Genomic DNA, 19632 nt, shown 5'->3' on the forward strand with positions numbered 1-19632 from the left:
AGGCGGAGCTTGCAGTGAGCCGAGATCGCGCCACTGCACTCCAGCCTGGGCAACAGCGTGAGACTCCGTCTCAAAAAAAAAAAAAAAAAAAAAAAAAAAAAAAAAAAAATACAGTCATCTTCCTTGCTATCAGAAATTTAGCAAATAGGTAGCCCTTTCACAGAGTGTAGCCAAAATTTAAACCAGTGAATATACATTCTCCTCCACATCACCCACTGACCCCAAGTTCTGCCCCAGCAGTTTAAAGAAAGAATCAATCCATTGTCTAAGGGTGCTCCCTCACCTTCTTGCCACAGATGCTGTAGTTAATGGCTTGAAGACTGTGATTTACTGGTTTTAAATTAAAAATTTTAAAATTTGATTTGGAAACCACAAATAATATGCCAGTGTCGCAAAAAGCATGGAGAAAAAAGACCATTTGAATTTGACTATTTTTACTTACAAGAGACTTTTCCCCATCAAATAATTCCCCATCCATTTATTAAACTTCTGAAGTACCATTTCTGAAGTCGTCTTATGGCATGTAATTCTTAGTATAATGCACAGGATTCCTGTCATTTTGAAGCACGAGGAAAGGTTTTTGATATTTAAAAAATTTTTTGAATGTAGATGCACATATTCTCCACTTCCAATTGTAGTAGAAAATCAGTGTAAGGATACCCTAACAATGCAAATGAAATGATTAACAACTCAAATTTAGGAGCCTCCTTTACAATCCATTGAGTGCAACAGATTCACAAAATAATTTGTTCAACTGAATATTTAATTTCTTATTAGAAAATGGTTTTAATCTCTGATCATTACATTGAAGAGTCAATGACTGAGGTTACCTACTGCTCATCTCTTAGACAATAACTTCCTGAATAATTTCTACATGAGTGTCTGTACAAGCTTTTAAAAAACAATAAATTAAAGCCCCATTCACCAAACAAACCACCTCCCAATCTATGTTTTGTCACCTTGTTCATAGTTTAGACAGTTTGAAGAGATTTAAACGTGTTGCTAGACAACTAGCTCCTGAAGCATAGCGAATTTCCTTCAACATCCCAGCCCATTCTTTTTTATCATCTTCGTACCTGATGGAGGAAAAAAAAGTAATCAACAAGCAGCTTTTAGTTCCATAGGTTTCCCTGTGTTCAGTATACAAATGTGGACCTTTGCAAAAACCTAGTGACTTTTACTCAGAGGAAGGAAGATGCACCTGCCTGGTAGAACAGCACTTGAATATCTCTGAAATACGCATTGTCTGGATGAGCATGTGTCTGAACTACTGCCACAGTATTTAATCTGGATGCCTAGGCAGTTCGGCCTTCTCTGGGAATCAAAGACTGCAGAGAAGAAGAATAAATAGCTAAGCAGTTAAACATTCACCTTTGAACTGATGAAGATGGCTGGTCACTTTGAGTCAAAGTAAGCAGACTCTTGCTTAAGAGAAAGAACTGGGGAAGAGCAGGGTCTATCTGTAGCCTTAATTATGCCTTCAATTGTTCCTATACACTAGTGCCTAGCATGGCACCTGATACACAGCAGTCACTTTATGAAAATTTGTTCCCCTTCCCCTTTATTGTTCTGTTTGAGGACTACTCTTAGATTTCGCACTTGACTTAGGTAAGAACTGGTCTTCATCTCTGAATATTCAAGGTTATAAAGATACAGACAACTTGAATTCCCTTGTACCATGTGTGCCGAACATGTCTGCTCTGCCTGGTGCCTGGAATGTTTTGTGTGGGAAGCTTCTAAATGCTGCCTTCTCTCTGCAACCTTTCTCACCTTCCTTCAGCACAATTTGTTGCTTTCTCTTTGTTTCTCATATATCATCCTTTATATGGTATTATAGCAATTATCACTCCATTTTCATTCCACTATTTAGGATTGACCAAGCTGAAAGTAAATATAACTGCCAGGAAGCAAACATTTTAAAACCTCATTTAACCTTGACTTCACTCATATTGTTTAAATGTGGTCACTTTCTTCAGATCATTTAAAACTATTTATCTCTTAATTTGTTGCCCTGAATTTTATATAATTAAGGTTATTCCCTTTATTAGTAGCAAAATATTTTGTGTATGCTTTCCTCTACATAAAAATCACTCAGTGCATGGTACAATTGTTGAGAATTAATTTGGAACATTGATGAAATTAAGTCAGTGCATATCTTATGTAGGTACAAGCTACTTTTAATAATTATTTTAAATCTCCTTCATTCGTTTTCCCCCCATATCAATGTCCTCAAGCCCCAAAGGCATCTGAGGACAAATAATATATTTATCCACCTTAATATCTTTCCACAAGTTGTCAAGACTTGGCACAAGACTTAACCCCAAATCAGCCAGGTGTGGTGGCTCACGCTTGTGATCCCAGCAGTTTGGAAGGCTGAGGGGGGCAGATCACCTCAGGTCAGGAGTTTGAGACCAGCTGGCCAATATGGCAAAACCCCATCTCTACTAAAAATATAAACATTAGCTGGGCATGGTGGTGTGCGCCTGTAATCCCAGCTACTCAGGAGAACTGCTTGAACCCAGGAGGCGGAGGTTGCAGTGAGCCAAGATTGCCCCTTTGCACTCCAGCCTGGGCGACAGAGCAAGACTCTGTCATCAATGTTCCAAATTAATTCTCAACAATTGTACCATGCACTGAGTGATTTTTATGTAGAGGAAAGAATACAAAAAGTATTTTGCTACTAATAAAGGGAATAACCTTAATTATATAAAATTCAGGGCAACAGATTAAGAGATAGTTTTAAATGATCTGAAGAAAGTGACCACATTTAAACAGTATGAGTGAAGTTAAGGTTAAATGAGGTTTAAAAATATTTGCTTCCTGGCAGTTGTATTTACTTTCAGCTTGTTCAATCCTAAACAGTGGAATGATTTCAAGAAAAAAATACAAGAATGGATTTTTTTTTTTAACATATCATAGTAAGAGGGCCTATGTTGAAAATGTGGTATACTGAGAGTTTTCACCTCTGCATGTGTGGTCAGAGAGGTTCGCTAGGAAATTGAGGGCAAATAGGCAGCCGCGTTTCTCTAGATCGGCGGCCTTCAACTTTAACACACATCTAAGTCACCTGGAGGGTTTGTAAAAACACAGATCACTGGCCCTATCACCCCCAGAGTTTCTAATTCAACAGATTTGAGGTGAGACCTGAGAATCTGCTTTTCTGATAAGTACCCAGGTGATGCTGATGCTGCTTTGGGAACCACTGTAGTAGATCACTGGTTCTCAAACTTAATTGCACAATAGAACCATCTGGAGATGTTAAAGCTACTGATGCCTAGGTCCTACTCCCAGAGAGTGAGTTAATTGGTATGAAGGGTGGCCTGGGCATCAGGATTTTTTAAAGCTCCCCAAGTGATTGTAATATGCAGCGAAGTTTGAGAATCATGCTTCATATCCTACCCCAAATTAGAAAATACCAGTCTTAAAATAGCCAAGCAGATAGTGATGAATGCTCCCCTCTTCTCTTTACCCAATCCAGTGGTTCCCAAACTTGTCTACACATATAGAAACATCCAGGGATCTTTTAAAATCTCCAAAGGCCAGGCCATACTTCAGACCAATTAAATCAGTCAATATGAGTGGGACAGAGGTGTTAGTATTTTTTGAAGCACCCTGGTGATTCCACTGTGCAGGCAACTTTGGGAACCACTGCCCTAATCGCAAAATAAACCACAATCAGAGAGGATCCCTTTCTTAGGTTCCCCTGAACAATGTCAGGGCCACTTTTATAGCAGGAGATTCTGTACTTTCTTTTGTTGCCTGTAACTTCCCTGCAGGGGCAGCATGGCTTTTGATAACCCTTAGGAACCAGGAGGGCTTCAGGGAGGTTCCACTGATTGACAGCACAATTACTTAATATCAGTGTTTCTCAACCCTGGCTGCTGATTAGAATAATCTGGGGCTGGGCTCAGTGGCTCACGCCTGTAATCCCAGCACTGTGGGAGGCTGAAGCGGGCAGATCACCTGAGGTCAGGAGTTCAAGACCAGCCTGGCCAATATGGCGAAACCCCATCTCTGCTAAAAATACAAAAATTAGCCTGGTGTGGTGGCGCACACCTGTAGTCCCAGCTACTCTGGAGGCTGAGGTAGGAGAATCGCTTGAACCCGGGAGCCAGAGGTTGCAATGAACCAAGATCGTACCACTGCACTACAGCCTGGGCGACAGGGTGAGACTCTGTTTCACCAATTAAAAAAAAAAAAAATCTGGGAACGTTTTAGGAACTAGGGATGCTCAACTCTAACTCCAGAAATGTTGATATAATTGGTCTATGTTAAGGCCCAGACACATTTTAAAAGCATCCCAGATGATTGTAACATATAGCTAGGGTTGAGAATCACTGCCCATTTATATACTTAGTACCTGGCCCTGTTTTCCAAAAAACCCTAACCTTCCCAGCCTTCATTAGTTCATCTTTTTTTCCTACTGCTTCCAGCTTTTCCCCATCTCACTGTCTTGCTAATTCTAGCCTCTTTGCTCTGTGGAAATCTTTTTTTTTTTCTCTTCCTCTTTTTTGGGGGGAGGAGGGATAATAGTAAATTTCCTTGTATAGTCACTTTTTTTCTTGCCCTTTACACAGCTAGTTAATATTACAACATGGGGAAATGATGTCTAATGCACAAATCATTGTTTGGTTAAGGTGCCAGCTTTTCAGCCTTTTTAGTTCAGCATCTGGGAATAAAGCATCTGCTGGGTGAGGTATAGAACAAATACCCACTTTTCACTCTCAGGCTTGGTGGTATGCCTTCACTGATTAAGTATAAATGGCACTCTTCCAGAGCTGTACTTACAAACTTAAATGTGCAAACAATTCACCTGGGAATCTTGCTAAAAAATACAGATTCTCATTCAGTAGGGTCTGGGATTCTTTCTTTTTTCTTTTTTTTATTTTTTTTTGGAGACAAGAGTCTCATTCTGTTGCTGAGGCTGGATTGCAGTGGTGCAACCTCAGCTCAAAATAAAATAAAAACATACTTTTTTTTTCATAGCCTCACTAAAATCATTCAATTGAGTAACAGTTTCAAGTGTCATACTTAGGAGAACTGCCTGGCACCTCCAGGCAGGTAAAATGGATTGCTATTTTGACTTTTTTCATTTTAAAAAAGCAATTGTTAGCTGAATCCTCAAACAATTGGAAGGCTGTTTAAATTAGATTGAAAACAGAACTAATGAAGTCATGGAAAACTCAACAGGTTAAATGTTTCTTTAGGCCAGGCGCTGTGGCTTACACCTGTAATCCTACCACTTTGGAAGACCGAGGCAGGTGGATCACCTGAGGTCAGGAGTTCGAGACCAGCCTGGCCAACATGGCAAAACTCCATCTCTACTAAAAGTATAAAAATTTGCTGGGCGTGGTGGCATATGCCTGTAATCCCAGCTACTCGCGAGGCTGAGGCAGGAGAATCGCTTGAACCTGGGAGGCGAGGTTGCATGGAGCTGAGATCCTGCCATTGTACTCCAGCCTGGGCGACAGAAAGTCTGTCTCAAAAATAAATAAATAAATAAAGTAAAAAAGTAATTTTTTTTTAGAACTCTGTTTTGTTAGGAAATAAACTACTCTGGAGCAAAGAGGCTTTTGTTCTACTGGATGCCTATAGCATCACACTCTTAGAGCTGGAATGAAGCTGAGAGTATCAAAGGTCCAACTCTCATTTTACTGTAAGAAACAGGCCCAGATAATTTCTTTCCCAGGCTCACAGCTAACTAGAAGTAGTTACTTGTTCAAGTAAGTGGCATGTACAAAAGTTCAATTAGGTTTGAAGTGTTTAGTCTACTACCGAGAAGTAGCTTGCATGTTGGGAAAATCTGGCTTATTATTTACTACAAAATAGTTTATCAGTCATCTGATTTAATATGTGATTCTGAAAATTGAAATGATGAGAACTTACTTCCATATGTCATTGACTTCAGTGGGTGCAAATTCTTTAGACTCCAGTTGAATCATAGCAAAACCACCAATTGCATACAGAGATCCAGCCAGGCTGACCAAACTGATGGAGCTTCTTTCTTGGGGAAATTCAGTCATTACATCCCATCTAGGTATCATTAAAAATATAGTCAATGTAAAACTTAAATGCCAGATGTGCTTACTGAACAATTATAGGAAATCGTAATTTAAAAATTCAAGTAGTGCCCAGGCAGCCAGGCACGGTGGCTCATGCCTGTAATCCCAGCACTTTGGGAGGCTGAGATGGGTAGATCACCTGAGGTCAGGAGTTTGAGACCAGCCTGACCAACATGGTGAAACCCCATCTCTACCAAAAATACAAAAAATTTGCCAGGCATGGTGACACGCACTTGTAATCTCAGTTATTTGGGAGGCTGAGGCAGGAGAATCACTTGAATCTGGGAGGCGGAGGTTGCAGTGAGCTGAGATTGCGCCACTGCACTCCGGCCTGGGCAACAGAGCGAGGCTCCATCTAAATAAAATAAATAAATAAATAAATAAATATTCAAGTAGTGGCCGGGTGCGGTGGCTCATGCCTGTAATCCCAGCACTTTGGGAGACTGAGGCAGGAGGACTGCTTGAGCCCAAGGAGTATGAGATCAGCCTGGGCAACAAAATGAGACTGTCTTTACAAAAAAAAAAGAGCCAGGACTGGTGGTATGTGCCTATAGTCCCAGCTACTTGGGAGGATCTCTTGAGCCCTTGAGGTCAAGGCTGTGGTGAGCTATGATCTCACTGCTGCATTCCAGCCTGGGTGATAGAGCAAAACCCTGTCTTTAAGGGGGGGAAAAAAAAATTCAAGGAGCATAGGCATCTAAAAGTAAACAACTAAGTTTGCTACTAGAAAATATTTGAAAGATGTAACTTCATTAAATATAAAGTCTTCAATATGGCAACCCTAAGGCTGGGCACGGTGGCTCATGCCTGTTATCCTAACACTTTGGGAGGCCGAGGTGGGTGGATTACCTGAGGTCAGGAGTTCGAGACCAGCCTGATCAACATGGTGAAACCCCATCTCTACTAAAAATACAAAAAATTAGCCGAGCGTGGTGGCACACACCTGTAATCCCAGCTACTCAGGAGGCTGAGGCAGGAGAATCATTTGAATCTGGGAGGTGGATATTGCAGTGAGCCAAGATAGCGCCATTGCACTCCAGCCCAGGCAACAAGAACAAAATTCTGCCTCAAAAAAAAAAAAAAAAAAAAAAAAAAAAAGTCAACCCTAGAATACTTCAGTTAGCAGTGTTTACCAAACTTTGTGTGTCACAAACAGTCGGGGGTTGTGGCACTTCTAGGGCTCCTCTAACCTGCTACTGTGTTGGATTTCATCTGAATACTCCAAATCCTTTGCAATAAAGGCACATAAGGATAGCGTTGGAACCAGGGATACAAATTTTCTTTTTAATGATTTATACTTTCATTATTTTTATAAAGGATTTAAGGGAACTTTTTAATGTTGACAGCTATCTGAAATAGGACAACTAAAGATAAAATCAATCTAATTAGTTGGAAGTATCAAGAATCTAGAATGATTTAGTCATTTTGGTAGGTATTCTGTTACTCTGGCATTAAAGTAGACTTCATAGTTTTTCTTTTCTTTTTCTTTTTCTTTTCTTTTTTTTTTTTTTGAGACAGAGTCTTACTCTGTCACCCAGGCTGGAGTGCAATGGCATGGTCTCACTGCAACCTCCACCTCCTGGGTTTAAGTGATTTTCCTGCCTCAGTCTCCCAAGTAGCTGGGACTACAGACACATGCCACCTCATCCAGCTAATTTTTGTATTTTTAGAAGAGACAGGGTTTCACTATGTTGGCCAGGCTGGTCTCGAACTCTTGACCTCATGATCTGCCCACCTCAGCCTCCCAAACTGCTGGGATTACAGGCGTGAGCCACCATGCCTGGCCCCATAGTTTTTCTTTACATAACTGTTTTTCTAATTATAAAAATAATATATGTACATTATAGAAAATCTGTACTCCAGCCTGTGTGACTCAGAGAGATTCTGTCTCAAAAAAAAAAAAAAGTTCGAGAAAATCTGGAAAGTACAGAAAGGTATACAAGAAAACAACTATCTCCATAATCACAAGCAACAATTTGGAACAATTTGGTGTAATTTTGTCATCTTTTTAAAAAGCATGTACATATAAGCTTCCATACATATAGATGAAACTAAGAAGATATTTACAATTTTGTGTGTTGCTTCTTAACTTACATCATGAGTGTTTATCCATATTACAGTTTTCAAAAACATTATTTTTAATGATAATTTAAATCACGTTCCACAAAAGTTCCTTGTAATTTTCAGATACTAAAGTCTGTTTTGTAGTCAGGCATACATGTTTCTAAAAAGACTAATAATAGTTACCTTTTTTTCTTCATTGCTAAACTAGGAATATAAAAGGTATGTACTCCTCCAGATGTGTGAGCTCAAAAATGTTTAAAAGACCAATTTTATATTAAGAATAGCTGTCAAATATCTTTTCACATTAAGTCAATAAAAGCTTAAAAATGAAAATTTTAATAAAATTATAAACAGCATAAAGGAATGAAAACTTCTAAAGCATTCATACTTTACAGATATCAATCATTAACAAGTGAAGATCTTTTCATACTTAAAAAAACTACATTTAAAATCAAATAATTCCACAGAGACATATATATCCATCTACACCTAGACAATTATTCAGGGCCAGGTGTGCTGGCTCACACTTAGAATCCTAGCACTTTGGGAGGCCAAGGTGGGAGGATCATTTGAGGCTGGGAGTTCAAGACCAGCCTGGACAACATAGTGAGACCCTGTCTGTGGAAAAAAAAAAAATAACGAAAAACAAACAAACAAAAAAAACCACAAAAATTAGCTGGGCATAGTGGTGTGCACCTATAGTCCTAGCTACTCAGGAGCCTGAGGCAAGAAGATCACCTGAGCCCAGGAGTTTGAGGCAGCAGTGAACTATGATTGTGCCATTGCATTCCAGTCTGGGCAACAGAGCCAGACCTTGTCTCTTAAAAATAAAAAAATTAAAATTATTCACAAGTATTACCTTTGCATTTCTAAATTTACAAAGTTAATAACAAGGACAAATAGAGCATGACAACACGAACTTGAGGACCCTCAAAATGTTCCAAATTACAAACATGTAATGCATCAGAATGTTAGAGGAGATTTATATCCAGTAACAACAAAACAAATCCAGATGAAAATACTTCCTCTGTAATCTGTGGTTCTATACCCTCCCCTCTCCACATCCTAATTGGAAAGATTACTTTTCATCCAAAGTTAACAATTAAAATGTATAGTTGTTCATATGCTATATACTAAGATGTGGCAACTCACTTATTGGTTGTAAGATCAAAAGCTTCAACTGAAGCTGAAAGACCATCTTCAGTGACACCTCCTGCAATCACAATTTTGCCTTTATGGACTGCTACTCCAAACATGGAACGAGGAGTTTTCATTGGAGCCAGATCTTTCCAATCTCCTTTTTTGGGGTTGAAGATAAACACTCTGTTTGTACATTTTCTGTAAACAGAAAAACAAATGTTCCTTTTAGAACCTTCTTTTTTCGAAAGCACTTTCACTAATAATTTGGCTTTACTTGTCATAAGAAATATGTAGTAAGGCAGAAGATCAGAAAAACTCCAAAGAATTCTTAATTTGAACATATGCCACTAAGCAAAGGACAAGCCCAAATGTGGGGACCAAAACTATAACTTAATTATACTATTGGAAGATAGGGTACCTTTACTTCTGGATAGCTGCTTAGAAGCCCAGGCACAGCTGATTTTAATCGTTATGTACTAAATTCAATTGAAGTTTTTTTACTCTATTTTAGTAAAAAATAAAATCATAAACCTTTTATTGCACCTCAATAACAAATGGTAGGTTTATTTATTATCTGAATATCCTAGGAATGAATAAGTTAACTTAAAAAAATAATTAGGTGCAGGCCGGGTGCGGTGGCTCAAGCCTGTAATCCCAGCACTTTGGGAGGCCGAGACGGGCGGATCACAAGGTCAGGAGATCGAGACCATCCTGGCTAACCCCGTGAAACCCCGTCTCTACTAAAAAATACAAAAAAAAAACTAGCCAGGCGAGGTGGCGGGCGCCTGCAGTCCCAGCTACTCGGGAGGCTGAGGCAGGAGAATGGCGTAAACCTGGGAGGCGGAGCTTGCAGTGAGCTGAGATTCGGCCACTGCACTCCAGCCTGGATGACAGAGCGAGACTCCGTCTCAAAAAAAAAAAAAAAAAAAAAAAAAAAAAAAAAAAAAAAAATTAGGTGCAAATATACCTACTTTAAATTTTATATGATATATCATTTTATATTAGCACTAACATAGCAGTGCATTTTAAGAAATCTGGGACTATGGATTAGACAACGAATCATTTGAGCTGATGAATCATGAGAACAGTTTTACATGCTAAATGCTACCAGAAAGACCTGGACTCATCTGAATTATTATTCACTGTGCCACCCAGGCTGCAGTGCAGTGGTGCGATCTTGGTTCACTGCAACCTCTGCATCCAGGGCTCAAGTGATCCTTCCATCTCAGCTTCCCAGGTAGCTGGGACCACAGGCGTGCACCATTGCGCCTAGCTAATTTTTTGTATGCTTGGTAGACACAGGGTTTCGCCATGTTGCTCAGGCTGGTCTCGAACTCCTGAGCTCAAGTGATCCTCCAGTTTTGGCCTTCCAAAGTGCTGGGATTACAGGTGTGAGCCACTGTGCCCCGCCCTTAGTATGTTTCTTATGGTTCCTTGAAGTTATCTATAATTTGATGGGAGTTCAGAATTTCAAATAATAATTGATTAACCGGATATATCTGGTGATGAAAAACACCTCAACTTTTTTGTGAGGACAATTTTTTTCTTAATTGTGTAAAAGATCAGTTATCTGGAGTAGAAGCATTTCCTCTAATATTTGACTATTGGTATCATTTGAACACTTCTTGATAAGAACATTATCCAAAATCATGTTCTTCAAATTCATTACTGGGAACTGGTGCAATTCAGCATTTACTTTTATTTGTTTATTTATTTTTGGAGATGGAGTTTTGCTCTTGTTGCCCAGGCTGGAGTGCAGTGGCGCAATCTTGGCTCACTGCAAACTCTGTCTCCCGGATTCAAGCGATTCTCCTGCCTCAGCCTCCTGAGTAGCTGGGATTACAGGTGAATGCCACCACGCCTGGTTAATTTTGTATTTTTAGTAGAGATGGGGTTTCTCCACGTTGGTCAGGCTGGTCTCAAACTCCCGACCTCAGGTGATCCGCCTGCCTCGGCCTCCCAAAGTCCTGGGATTACAGGCATGAGCCACCACACCCAGCCCAGCTCTTACTTTTAGATAATGACTCATTTCAAAGTTCTTGACTTTGACATTTGTCAAGCAGTGTTGTGTTGGTTAATCATATTCTCAAGATTAATATATTCCTACTGACAAGAACTGTATGCTTCTTACTGACATATCAATTTCCTAGTTACTAATGCTACTTGAAGGAAACAATTTAAATCATTTGGAAGGGTTCCTGTGTTTCCAAACTCAGAATGCTCTTTAGTAGTGATTTTCCATTCAATTTACTCAGGAAAAACGCCCAAAATAAGATGTGACACCAGGTGAGCATATAATATACCTTCCTTTGCATTTGATAGGAATAGCTGGGATTAGGGAGGATATAAAAATTTTAGAATATGTTATCTTTGAATACAGGTAGATGTTTAAAAACCATTGCTTTTTAAAATTGCCTTTTCTGTGCTACATTTACCATTTTAATCGACTAATATCCATTAATCATTAACTCCAGAATAGAGTTCTTGACATCTAACACATTTCCATATTTTACTCTCCTTTCCTGCTTTGCCCTTACAATTCTTAATTTTGGCTCCCTTTTCAAGGTTGGACATCTCTATTAATTCAATGGCCTGGGCAAATGATGACAAGCCAAATCAGGCAGATTTTTCAGGGGCAGAATATTAGTTCTCACCATCTAAACTGAAAATGCTTATTTTACTAGACAGGCTATACTGGTTTGACTGTCTCTGAAGCATTCGGAACTCACTTCTCCACTCTCTGGGTTATAAGATCTCTTTCCCAATTACCAGTTCCTTGAGAATTGACTAGAACTCAAGTAAGATTTATATATGAAACCTCATCCTGGTTTTCTCACAAGATACTGGGTGCTACTGGGAGCTCAGTTTTGAACAGTTGGAAGCCATTTTGACTATTACCTCTGTCAAGGAGTAAATATGTGGAAGAACACTGTTGAAGAAATAACTGCCTTAAATTTTTGCTTTTCTTTTGTCTTTTTTACTTCCCTCTTTTCAATCACTACGCTTTTCTTTCAAACTGACCTATCTAAAGTCCCTCTTATGAATGTAAAGTACAAATCCATGATATTTTTTATGCACAATTGTCTTAGAAGATATATTTTAAATACTACATTAAAGAGTACATTTACATTTTTATCTACTTATGGCTAAATGAATAAGAAAGCCCGTTGGTTTTAATGTAGTAAAATACAATAACAAATCAGTGAAATACAGGACTTGATTATGCTCCTAGATGCTGCCTGGACTGTAAGGATGCTTATGATTGGGGTATTCGGCTCATTCCTAGCAGTAAGCTGAGTATCTACATGTTTACTTCAGCGACTTGAAATTTTAAGGTTTTCCCTCCACAATATGATAGGTGAGAACCATGTCCCATTTCAGTGGGCAGATCCAAATGAAAAGAGGAAGAGGGCTGGGCGCTGTGGCTCATACCTGTAATCCCAACATTTCAGGAGGCTGAGGCAGGCAGATCACCTGAGGTCAGGAGTTCAAGACCAGTCTGACCAACATGGAGAAACCCCATCTCTACGAAAAATACAAAATTAGCCGGGCATGATGGAGCATGCCTGTAATTCCAGCTACTCGGGAGGCTGAGACAGGAGAATCGCTTGAACCCAGGAGATGGAGATTGCAGTGAGCCGAGATCGCACCATTGCACACCAGCCTGGGCAACAAGAGTGAAACTCCATCTCAAAAAAAAAAAAAAAAAAAACAAGAAAAGAGGAAGAAACCTTTCTAATAAAAAGTCATTTGGACATAAATCATGAGAGTTCAGGGTACTTACTTGTCATCTGTCTTTCCTCCTAGACAATATATCATCCCTTTATGTGAAATCACATTATGGCCATAGACTTTGATAGGAAGTTTTTTTACTTCATTCCATTTTGCAGCCCTAAAATTAAATGAGACAGAATTTATACACTTTCAGTAAATTCCAGGTTCTGAAAATATGAATATGTTATAGGCACGCATATACTTGAATGCTTAGGGAACAGGAATATCATGCCAACTTACACAGGATCATAGCATAATACCGAATCCAGCGAAGCCTCTGTTTGAAGGTCTTTGCCTGCAACTACATAGATTTTATCATCTACCTCTCCCAGACCGAAGAGACACCTGGCTGAAGGCAGAGGTGGAAGTCCAACCCATTCAGATGCTATACTGTCAAGCTGAAAAAAATATATATGAGGGATTGTGGAGCTTGTTAGAAAAAAGTTACAAGTACAGCAAAAAAAAAGTTATCCTATATATGTTGTTTAGATATCATCGAGATAGTCAAATATCTCACAAGTAAATAAAACTACAACCCCAAAGTATCATATTGTAGCTCACAATTACCAAGAAGAATGATTAAATCTACCTGGCCTACCAGATAAAGATATCAAAATCTTCAAGCTTCAAGAAAAGAAAAAATAAAATACAATAGAATCACCAGAGGTTAATTAGAATCGTGAGGTTTCTTGTCAAATTTTCTCCCATATTGCCTTGTCCAACTTTGAAATACAAGATCCTAACACTTTTAGGACACTGGGGAAAGAAATGTTGTCAGAGCAGGGAGGTTCACAGAATGTGAATGACCCCTGCATGCTATATTTAACATGCTCCCCATGCCAGCAGCTGGGACAGCTGGACCTGTCGCTCAGTCCACAGACAACTAGGATGTTGGGCAATATCTTTTTTTCTTTCTTTAAAAACATTTTAGGTTCTCTATGTTTTGCTTTATTATTTCTGATACAGGCAGGTGTTAAAGTGAATTTCCTAGTGTGTTGTTGGGAGTCACTCAAAACACTCTATTTTTTTTTTGATTTATATTAATAAGTAACTGCTCATTTTTGCTCACCACCACTTCTGCAAGTTTAAGATTTTCCCAAGGAAGAAAATCTCTTTGTACCCATCATCTGGGGTAGATGATTCTGGCATAGTGGCATCTGTTTCAACACTTACTTTTGGTAATTTAAAGATTTTATACTTTGCATTTTAGCACACTAAGGCACAAGAAAACTGTTTTCTGCAAGAGTACAGTTGCAGATTTGTTGTTCTCTCTGGTGCCACTTCTAGATTGCAAAAATAAAATGAATAAAACCCAGTTTCATTGGATACTAAGAATAGATGTGCATACAAATGGCCGTGGTATAGACAGGGTTATCTGTGGAAGCCTATCTATATGTGGTCTAGTAACCTCAGTTAAACGAAGCACTAGTTAAGACTAGATGACATGAGAGGTTTAATCTCCACATGTGCATTGTTAGCTTTGCATTCACTAATTTCAACAGCTAGATTTTGATCCTTTATGTTTTCACTTTTGAAAGAAATTCTTTGATTATGAATGTGGTGTGTAATATAGTAGAAATAGTAATGAACATTTATGGGGTTTTGACTGTGGTCATAGGCTTTGAACTAAATGCTTTACACAGGTAACCTCATTTAGTTCTCCAGGATAGGCATTTCTATCATCCCCGTTTTACAGATGAGGAAACTGAGGCACAGGAAGATTAAATAAATTTCCCAAATACACAGAGCTTTTAGGTGATATTCAAATCCAAGCCATCTACATCCATAGTTGGTTTTAAAAAATGGAACAGCAGCCTTCATAATCCCATACTTCTGGGCTTAACTCTCATACTGTACAGTACTGTCTACCTTCCGATATTACCTGTTGGAGGGCACTTTCTCTAGCAGATGGAACAGTGGACTACCTGCCAGTCTCTTTTATAGAGGAGCTATCAAGCTATTTAACTTCTCTGAGTTCAACTTTCCTCATTGTTAAAATCAGGGTTTGGACCTAGATTACTTTAAGACCTGTTCAAAAATTTGATGAATCTATTAATTCATCAAATTAATGAGTGGGGGAAAAAAAACCCTCTCTTACCAAGGTAAAACATTCTCATAATCTATTTACAGCATACAATCAAAGGTCAAATTACTTCTAAATTAATGCGTTTTAAATAGATATGACAAGCAGTAAAATAGAAAACCTGAAATTCTCATATAAATATTGTCTGATGAATCACAACCCTCTTTTATGGTGAAGTGTTTTTATCCTGGCATACTGTTCCGTTAGTGCCTTTTAAAAGCAGCAAGGCATTTGCAGTGAGAGGGAGTTGACCTTCCAACTTTGTATAACTGTTATTGTGGTTATAAAGAACATTAAGTAGGTTTCTTGAACCAAAAATAAGAAGCTCTGTCAGTAAAAGTAAGGGTTTTATCAGGCTGGAAGAGAAGGATAAAGATTAAACTGAACACTTGAAAGTAAAAAGGACTGTGTTATAGATATATTCAATAAATTAAATATGAAATGAAATTTAAAACTCTAGTAATTTTGGAGAGTCATTCTATGGCAACAACTATTCTGTGGATCTGTCATTTGTAGGTATCTACCTATATGTCTGTCATCTATCTATCTGTTTTGATAACATTCTTACTTCCTGGATGTATTTATAGCCTTTTTCATTGACTTTGCCCTTTTTGAAGTTTATTTGACTTTAAAATTAGGGCTTAGGAAATTTTCTGGCCCACATTCAAATACTTACAACATTCTTCACTGGAACTTGGAAAATTAAGAAACATGATTAATATGTATTATTACAAGTACACTTTTCAAGATTAGAAAAAGTTGATTAAAGGTATAATAGTATTTTGTGAATGCAAAGTATGTCACACACTTTTTGAGAGCATACTGGACTGTGGTATGACATTGTATACTTGCTTATCTTTGGCCTTTCCAACTAAAGTGCCCGTAAGCCCCAGGCCATGATTAGCTATGACCTAAACAAACTCTTTTGAGCCAGTTGTAAGCTACAAAGTTTCAGTATTGGCATTATTGAAGACAAAGGCTAAGCCAACTCCTTCATAAACTGATAAAATATAACACATTGATAATATAAGACAAACTCCTTTCAAACAACTAAGGGTCTATTGCTTTAGGAGAATTAATTTTCTTGGAAAATTCTGTGGTTTCACAAAACAGATTGTTAAGTTCTAATAATGTCTAAGTATATCTCTGATCCAAATAAATGTGATATAATAAAAATTTCTAACTATAATTAATTCAAATTAGCGACTGCTGTGTAGACAGTTTTTCCTAGAAGATAATCCAAAGTGTGTAGAACATGTACATAAGTTTTTTTCATTTTCAACAAAATTATATTTTAGGCAGTAACTATAAATAAAGAGATGAAGTGCTACCTCCAAGAACTTCAAATGAGTTCAGGGTAACTTGGAAGAAGGTAGAAAATCTGACCAATTTAGAGCTGCCAGCAGATGAAGAAGAAAAAAATTAAAAAAGAAAATCTGACCAGTTATTACTTCTTTATAATGTGTAAGAACTTTGAGTTAGGGCAACTATTTGGGGAAAGACATTAACCTATTTTTAATAGGTAAGAGTATATAAGATTAAATTTAGTTTTTACAGCAGGGGACGGTGGCTCACAACGGTAATCCCAGCACTTTGGGAAGCCAAACTGGGAGGATTGCTTGAGCCCAGGAGTTCGAGACCAGCCAGGGCAACATAGTGAAAGCCCATCTCTGCTAAGAAAAAATAAATTCAGTTTTTACTAAAATACTGGGCTTTGAGGGATTACAGTCACCATCATCTATAAACAAGGCATTTTTGGAAGAATAGTATAAAGAGTATCTTAAGTCATTAAACATGAATTAGAACCTCATTATTCATCAAACTTTTTATTACACATTAACAAAACAGTCAAATATTTTTCTGTCAACACTCTATACAGCAAAAGTGCAAGGGACTAGAATAGGACATCAATTGGAGTACAATGCAAACAGCCTGAATAATTCACAAATTGGCTAACTGGATGGTGAGTAACAGCCTTCCCTTGAAGCAACTACGTATATAAAAAGTCCTTCTTACCTGGAAGAAGTATGACTGCAGAGGTTGATCCTTGTTTTCTTCATCCACGTATAGTCCTCCTACCACATATATCTGATTTTGCTGGGTAACAATGCTGGAATGATTTCTGGGAATCTGCTCAGCCAGTGCAGTAAGGTAGCATTCATTTTCCGTGGGGTCATAAGCCACTGCTGCTGTGTCATTAACCAAGAGGATGAGGTCTTTTACAAACATTCCATGCCTGGGAATGTCATTCAGGTAACCAGGAAGTAAATCTTCATCCCCAACATCACCATTCACCTCACCAGCCCCAGTCTTCTGCACATTTTTGCTAGGTTCTGGGAGTTTGCCTGTGAAAGCATCTTTTAGAACTTTGATTTTTTTCTGGAGGTCTGGGTTGCTTTTAATTATATCATCTTTCTCAACATGATCCTTAAAATATTTTTCTGTCATAAGGCGAAAACGGATACAATCAAACACTTCGCTAAGGTTTTTAACCCTGTTTTCCTTGTCTGTTCGCACCCATTTCATCACTGCCTCAAATACTGCTTCTTCTTTTTCCACATTTAGGCTGTCATTTGAAATGACTGAGATCAGTTCCTGTGGAGACAGTTGCATAAAGTCCTCTTCCTTACAAATCTGTACAAAGCGATCAGACACAAATTCACGGGCAGAAATGGCGAGTCTTGGGCAGTCAAGGAGAAGTCCTAATCTTAGGATGGCTAGACAGTTACCAGGAGCAAGTCTTTTCTGAAGATAAGAAACGCAGACAGTAAACACCGAGGGGATCTGAAAGCGGCTGGCCAATGCAAAAATATCTTGCACATTTCCATCATTGAGATCAATACTGGCAGAGTACAGGTATTTGATGATTAAATCAAGTATAGCAGGATCCACATTATCTAGCACTACCTCCTTTTTTTTCGCCTCATCAATTTCAGATAAAAAGTACTCACGGAAGTAAGGACTACAAGCTGACAAAATCAATCTGTGGCAAGGAAGACTTTTGTCACCTGCTTTTAGGGTGCAATCGATGAATTTTTTCTCATCCAGGAGATCTTTTAGACCATCCTGAAGAAGGGTGGATTGGTAAAGTCGCAGTTCCTCTGCAAGTTCCCGCTGGGAATCCATTCTGTGAGTAACCTGGGTAAGGAAGGGGACACTGAAGGCCTTAGCTCCTTGCAGCACACAGGTCTAGCTGTAAAAAGGCAGATCAGTGTGCTTTGCCCAGCTTGAAGCCTTTGCAATTTAATCCCACCAGCTAAATATAGATACCAACTCTAACAACGGGAATTTAGGAGAGCTGGCTTGGAAAGAAGAGTTGTTCTTGCAGCTGTTATAGATTGAAAGTAACAACTGGAACATTTAGTCACTGAGGAAACAGCTAAGAAACAAGATATTTAAGTGAAGTTGAAAGCTTAAAAATAACGCATTAGAAGATATACTAATAAAGGCTGCTACAAGAAAATGTTTATTGAATTAACAGAAAAATGAATCATAAAAATGAGTCACTCCTCTAAATATGTTCTAGTGTCAAGCTACTTGACTGTCTGAATTAATGATGCAAAGGTCAAGAATATGAGATGTGTTCATTTGAATACTCATAAGCAAGATCCCATTTCCAATAATTGTTACATACAAATTTTTACTTTCTACTCAAAACAGTGGAATATAGATATTTCTTTTAGAAGTAGTAAACTTAAAGATGTTACTTATGTACTAGTTTTACAAAACCTTTAACGTTGCCATGATAATTGAAATAAGAAATGCAGAGGAATTGCTAATTTTCTAAAACATTCCAAATTATCTTTATTCTTACATGGAAAAACTGTAATTAATACTGAATTAAATTATAAAATTATTTATTCATATCCTGCCTTGTTGTACAAAGGATCTAATGTGGCAAATTATAATATAGTAAAATAAAAGCAAAAGGTTAAAAGGAATCACAGGGCCAGAAAAAATAATTAAAAGTCAATGGTAGGGAACGAAAAAGCCCACACACATGCAAATCAGATCACAAAAGATAACCTGTAATTTTTAAAGTGTCAAAAATTATCATTCATTAAAGGTTAAAAAATAGAACAGATATAACCCCATGAGAACAATGTTGTCACTAGAACACAGCAAAATCAAGATGAAGTACCACAACAGTCATAGAGAACAGCCCCCACACCTTTTTTTAAAAAGAGTATATAACTGGGGACATAATGAAAGTTGTTGATTATAATAGAATACCACATTAATCATGGATGTAGAAGTCATGATTTGAAAGAAAATTGGTCCTTTGTTTATATATAGATGGTATCATATACTTCATTAAATACTTTTATTTATTTATTTTTGAGATAGAGTCTCGCTCTGTCACCCAGGCTGGAGTACAATGGCATGATCTTGGTTCATTGCAACCTCTGCCTCCTGGGTACAAGCAATTCTCCTGCCTCAGCGTCCTGAGTAGCTGGGATTACAGGCACCCGCTACCACCTCTGGCTAATTCTTGTATTTTTAGTAGAG

At 38.1% G+C, this 19632-nt stretch overlaps 1 protein-coding gene across 2 annotated transcripts; it reads right to left on the minus strand.

Moving 5' to 3' along the window:
- Positions 1 to 417: 417 nt before the first annotated feature.
- KLHL41 (kelch like family member 41) lies at positions 418 to 18487 on the minus strand. 2 transcript variants are annotated; one of them, XM_050750458.1, is made up of 7 exons: positions 17140 to 18487; positions 13281 to 13438; positions 13051 to 13158; positions 9279 to 9464; positions 5887 to 6033; positions 960 to 1076; positions 418 to 661 (listed from the first exon to the last, which is right to left on the minus strand). In XM_050750458.1, exons 1-6 carry the CDS (start codon positions 18247 to 18249, stop codon positions 965 to 967), a joined length of 1821 nt encoding a protein of 606 aa, XP_050606415.1. In that variant the 5' UTR covers positions 18250 to 18487; the 3' UTR covers positions 418 to 661; positions 960 to 964. The 2 variants fall into 2 exon arrangements, with proteins under 2 accessions (XP_050606415.1, XP_050606413.1); XM_050750456.1 differs by lacking the exon at positions 418 to 661 and having other exon boundaries at positions 746 to 1076.
- Between the last annotated feature and the right edge of the window lie 1145 nt (positions 18488 to 19632).

The sequence above is a fragment of the Macaca thibetana genome, chromosome 12 (assembly GCF_024542745.1).
Source record: "Macaca thibetana thibetana isolate TM-01 chromosome 12, ASM2454274v1, whole genome shotgun sequence".
Lineage (NCBI taxonomy): Eukaryota > Metazoa > Chordata > Mammalia > Primates > Cercopithecidae > Macaca > Macaca thibetana.